The sequence below is a fragment of the Drosophila eugracilis genome, unplaced genomic scaffold, assembly GCF_018153835.1.
Source record: "Drosophila eugracilis isolate 14026-0451.02 unplaced genomic scaffold, ASM1815383v1 contig_2167, whole genome shotgun sequence".
NCBI lineage: Eukaryota > Metazoa > Arthropoda > Insecta > Diptera > Drosophilidae > Drosophila > Drosophila eugracilis.
In genome coordinates this window covers 3,277,282-3,282,590 of record NW_024573052.1, presented here as the reverse complement: position 1 = coordinate 3,282,590, position 5,309 = coordinate 3,277,282, and the positions used below count along the sequence as shown (strand labels likewise).

Sequence of the window (5,309 nt, the reverse complement as noted above, 5' to 3'; positions counted from 1 at the left end):
ATATTCTCCGGTTTTTCACGCCATTTCACTTGTTCGTTTCGCAAATTTCGACGCGAAGCCGAAGGAGAATCCCGAAAGTTTCCCGAGAATGGGAAACTGTGAGGAAACAGGTAGAGGATTTTCCACGCCCAGTGGTGGGCCGTTCCTAGCGACACCTTCACATCGGACACGCTTGTTTTCGTAGGCCCATAGGCTAATGTCCCGCCAGGAGGAACGCCATAAAGCTGCTGTGATTTGCGTGTAATGGATTCCCGAGTCTCCGTCTCCGAGAATCTCTAACCCAGAATTCCGAATCGAGAGTTTGGGAATCTCCCGCATCTTGACCTTTTGATGGATCCCCCACCGAAGGAGATCCAAAGATTCACGCATCAATGGGCCCTTGTTCGTTGTAAAGTGAAACGCGCACTTCTTCTTTCGGCGATGATGTCGTGAAATCAGCAGCCGAATAAAAGAAGAAATCACTTTTCATTCGAGGACAATGGGCCGCAGGATATTCCAGTGAAGTCTTTTCAATGGATCCTTCGATAGCGCATCCCATTGTCTCGCCAGTAGACTCCAGATTCTAGACTGTAGACTCTACAATCTGGCTTTCGCTTGCTCTAGAAACGCTCTGACATTGATTGCCTCTGATGGTTTATTGGACCCCGGCACGGCATAGTCAGAGGGAAAAATCAGAAATCAGAAAAATAGGGAATCGGACACGTGTGCTGCATTGTCTCTTATGCGCCATTGTTGATCCTGCGGTTAGTTTCCCCCAGTTTCTAGTTACCAGTTTCCCAGTTTCCCATCATGTCAACAATCGAGTCAAAGTTCCCATCCCGACGCTGTAAAGTCACTTCGCTACCATCAATTCACACTGCGCTAAATGTGGCAAGGTGATCGATGCAGCAAGACAGTGGATGGAAAGTAAAATGAAATCAAGTCGAAATGATAAAGGAACAAGATTGCGAGGGTGAGGCACGGCAGATAGCAGATTTCCACAGATCCACGTAGGACTCATCATATCATGCTGTTAGCTAATCTGGAAGCAGGAATGCCTGTGGAGCTGAGCAGGCCAAATGAGATGTTCGTTTTTACAAGGGGCTCTCCACTGGGCGAGATTAGATTGCTGATTCGCAGCCTCTAGATGGGGTTGTTGCAACAGATAAATCGGACAAATACAGATATGTTTTGGTTTAGTCTTAATCCTAGTTTAGTATGTCAGTGAAAGTATTTAGATCCTTCAGAGATCCTTAGTTTCTAGCCATTATGATGGCTTGTTTGTCCCCGACTGAGCCGTTTCCTTGTTAGTTTAAGCAGTCAATGTTTTGGCAGAAGGACTCTTCCCGGTATTCCTGGTATCCAAACACTTAACTGCCTTGTCCGAGTTCTTTGGAGGACAACTCAATTGCAGAGTCAGACAGATATTGGATCCAGTGGACTGATCGGTGGCACTTGGTGTCGCCTCATTAACGAGCTACCAGGAAGGAGAGTCAGTGTCCAGAATTATTGATGGACTTCTACTTCTGCTGGCTGCTGCTGCCACTGCCACTTGACGCCTGGTTAAGTGCGAAATTTAACAAGAGCATCTCATCTGAACGGAATGTCCAAGGACCAGGACTAGCAACCTAAGCAGGGGGAAGGGAAAAGGGAACTTCTGGGGTCGTATTTTGACACATGGGTCATAAATCTTGGCCAGCGAAGCGATCGCGACGGCGACGCCGTCATAAAGTCACATAACTCAAAGTGCAGTTAATACAAGAACATGGACAGGGACATGAACATGAGCGAGTGCAAGTAGAAGAGCCAGGACAAGTACAAGTACAACGACTACAAGTGTCCTTGGTGCGGGTGCGGGTGCGGGTGCGGGTTTGGGTTTCCTTTGAATTGCGACATGATAGAATAACATTTGGCTCGTATTTCGTATTTCCGAGGGGCGCATCTACAAAAATAAATAAACGACCAGGCCGAAGGACTTTCTGTCTGTCAGGTCTGGCCGTAGGAGATGCAAAACAAATACGCACTTCCTGCGACAAGGACTAAAAGAAGTTACTTCCTGAGAGGTTGAGAGGTTGAGCGCTGGCTGAGAGGTCCTGCAAATGAATTTATTGCTGCAGTTCAGTGATCTCTGATTTCTTTCTGAGTCTGAATCTGAGGGGATCAGCCGGCGAAAATGGATATATTCCTTCTTTATTTGCTTCTGGCGAACAGTGAGCTAAGATTGCATAAGACTCCGGGGCTAGCCTATTAGAGGACATTGGCTTAGCCTCGTATTTTGACACCTATCTTGGAATGGGACTGGGATTCGGATTCGGATTCGGACTCCTGAGTTCGCAAAACCCGGATCTCTGGATCTCTGCTCTGCGCTAAGCTTCTTTTGATATCCGGTAACAATGGGCCACGAGAGAGTTTCACTCTCCTTCGTCGTCTTCGTTCCGTTTCCTGGTTTTATCTTAAGCTGACATACAATCACATTCCGCATTGTCCTCGTCCACTACCTACATATCCTTCGCCCCTTCCCCTACCCCTACCCCTACCCCTCCCTTCCTCTTCCTCTTCCTCATCTTTTTATTTTTGAGGTAAAATATTGGAATTTTCGGCAAGACGATATGCTTCCTGTCTTATGCAGAGCCGTCCTCTGTCTTTATCACATCCTCCTGGGGATCATGACTATGGCTTGATCCTTGGCGTTCAATTTCCCTACCTTTGCCATAGACCAACGATCTGCACGTGTCCAGCGGCATTGGCAATTTGCATAATGTGCTGTCGGGTGGGCGTGGCAATTGCCTGCCTGCCTGCCTGCCTAGATGACATTCCTGCATACTCATCAGCTTGTGGCACACGCCCGAAAGTTTCCACTTCCCCCGTTGGGGTGGGTTTGCCACCGCACATTCCCAACTCGAGGGTTAGCGGAAGTGCATTTCATGGCTCGTCGACGACGTCGTCGTCGTCGTCCAGCCTGATAGAAAGCTGATTCGCGGGGTGCGCTAGCCACGTGGATCGATCCTGCTAGTACGGCAGTGAGCCCCGATCCTTGGACCAGGACCACTTCATCCTCTCAGGCGTGACTGCCTATTTCCGGGCAATTTACGCGCCATTAACAATGCCCGGCCAATGCCAGCCAAATTGAAACTCGTTAGGCAGCGAAACACGAAAATATTCGCCGTTGCTTCCGGTCGGGTGTTGAATTCCTTGTGGGTTGTCATGGCTATAACCTCCCTGCAAAATATAGTGAGTCATGTCTCGAATGTTTGGAAACTAACTAATCGCAATGATAGTTTAGTGGGTATATCCAAGTGCCGTAGAGATTCTTAGCACTACCTTTTTAAAGGATCAAGGAGTTCCAGTCTTTGAATGCTTGAAAAACCTTGATTTGACAGCATATCAATCTGTTTTCTAAGAGACATCTCCTCGATTTCCTTGCAGCTAAAAGAAAGTCTTCGCAAAGGCTTTCTTCTTGTCTTGAAAGATCTTTGAAGTAACCCAACCGGGCTGTTGTAGGTTCCTGGAGAAGAAAGTCATCCTTCGAGTCGCAGTAAAAAGATTTTGATTTGATTTTCTGTTTTGATGTTTGTTTGGTTTTATTTTGGCCTTAGAACTAGTTAGTTTAGTGTCTTCCATGCTTATAACAAACTTAGAACTATGAAAAAAATAGGTTTTATATCATTGTCTTCCATTAACTTAGGCTAGTGTCAAAAAAAAAAAAGATTGGGTCGGTTGGTAACCTAGGAGCTAGTGTAGAATCTGGGACTTGGTTTCTCACTCACTAAGGCAACAGTTTGAGGTATTTACAATTTGTACAAGTTGTTGTGGTTTGTGTTTTGTGTTTTGTGTTTTGGTTTGTTTTGTTGGGAACTTTCGGTGAGATCCACTCACTGCTCCTGCCAGGATGAGATGTAGTCGAGGAGCTCCTCGTCGTCGGGCTGCTCGTCGCTGAAGCTGTCGAAAGACTCGAACTTAAGGTCCTGCTCGGGCAGCTCCTGCTTGACATAGCCGTTGCCGGAGATCTCGGATCCGGAGTACGAGGGCGTGGGCGAGGCGGAGTGGTAAGAGTGGGCTTGGGCGGAGTTCAGCTGAGTGGCGCCCAGTAGGAACTGCTGGGGACTGTCCAAGCTGTCGTTGTAGTCGTTGTAGCTGCTGCCATCGTTGCTGCTTTCGTCGGCGGAGTTGTAAATGTGACGGGATGAGCCAGTGCCATCGTCCAGCATGTCCTGCAGTCCGCGAATATACTCGACGGCAATTCGCAGGGTGTCCACCTTGGACAGCTTCTTGCTGGCACCACGTCCTCCGTTCGACAGCGAGTTGATCACCGTCTGCGGCAGATGCTGGCGTAGATTGACGAATCCGTTGTTCACCTGCTTGACACGGTTGCGCTCCCGGGCATTCCGCCTGGCCACCGATGGCAATTGCTCGCCGTAGGGCATGTTGTTGTAGTTGAACTTCTTCTTCTGGGAGGACATCATGGGTCCAACGTTGGACTGATGGTTCTGCTGCATGTTCTGCAGTTGGCTGGTGCCCAGAGGCATCTTGGGGGCGATCAGCTGGTGTTGCTGCTGCTGCTGCTGGTGGTTGTGGTGTTGCAGCAACATGATGTTGCCGTTGGTCAGCTGATAGTGCTGCTGCTGGAAGTTGTTGCTGCAGATGCTCGTCATGGTAATCCTTGCGAGAGTTGCGCTTGCTGTGCTAGTTGCTGGTAGATGTTGACTGTGTGGAATCAGATTCCGCAATGATAATTTCTGTCCTGGCCTGGGCCCTTAAATACCCGTCGAGGAAGAGGGCTGAGGGCAGAGGGCTGAGGCAGCGGCAGAGGCAGCGACTTCGACAGAGGAGCAACAGGGGTTGCTGCTTTGACAGGGTCGAGTCCTGGCTGGCTGGCTACCTGCCTCGAAAAAACCGATTCCCGAGTCCTTTGCACAAGTGATCGTACCAAGGGGTCGTAATCATTTTTCCCTCTCGTTCTAGGGGTTTTATTTTCTGTGGTGGGTGCCTCTGCTGCTCTGTCCCCCTCGCTCTTTATATTTGACTGCCTGCCCTGCCTGTCATCCGTCCCTTTCGCTCGCCTTCTCCCACACACTCTTTTTGTCCTTTGTGTGTCCCGGGGTCCCTGTCCCTGTCCCTGTCCCTGGGCCTACAATATACTCTTACCCATACATAGACATGTATTTTTCCTTTTTGGGAAAATCGAGACTTAAATCTCGGATCTGCAAGATCCTTGTCACGGCCGAAAGAAAAAGAAATAAGACTTTGAATGCACTTCCACTTTTGTCGAATGTCGAATGTCGTTTGCATTGAAAGCGAAAAATAAAGGAGAGTGTGAGGGGAGGAGGAGG

At 48.7% G+C, this 5,309-nt stretch overlaps 1 protein-coding gene across 1 annotated transcript; it reads right to left on the bottom strand.

The window, feature by feature from the left end:
* Positions 1–3,548: 3,548 nt before the first annotated feature.
* On the bottom strand, positions 3,549–4,692 carry LOC108105415 (achaete-scute complex protein T3). Its single transcript, XM_017211963.2, has one exon. It carries the CDS (start codon positions 4,629–4,631, stop codon positions 3,852–3,854), a length of 780 nt encoding a protein of 259 aa, XP_017067452.1. The 5' UTR covers positions 4,632–4,692; the 3' UTR covers positions 3,549–3,851.
* Positions 4,693–5,309: the final 617 nt, after the last annotated feature.

What these genes read in the sequence shown, in the direction of transcription:
- LOC108105415 (XM_017211963.2), bottom strand. Translation starts at nt 4,631, where the DNA reads ATGACGAGCATCTGCAGCAACAACTTCCAGCAGCAGCACTATCAGCTG.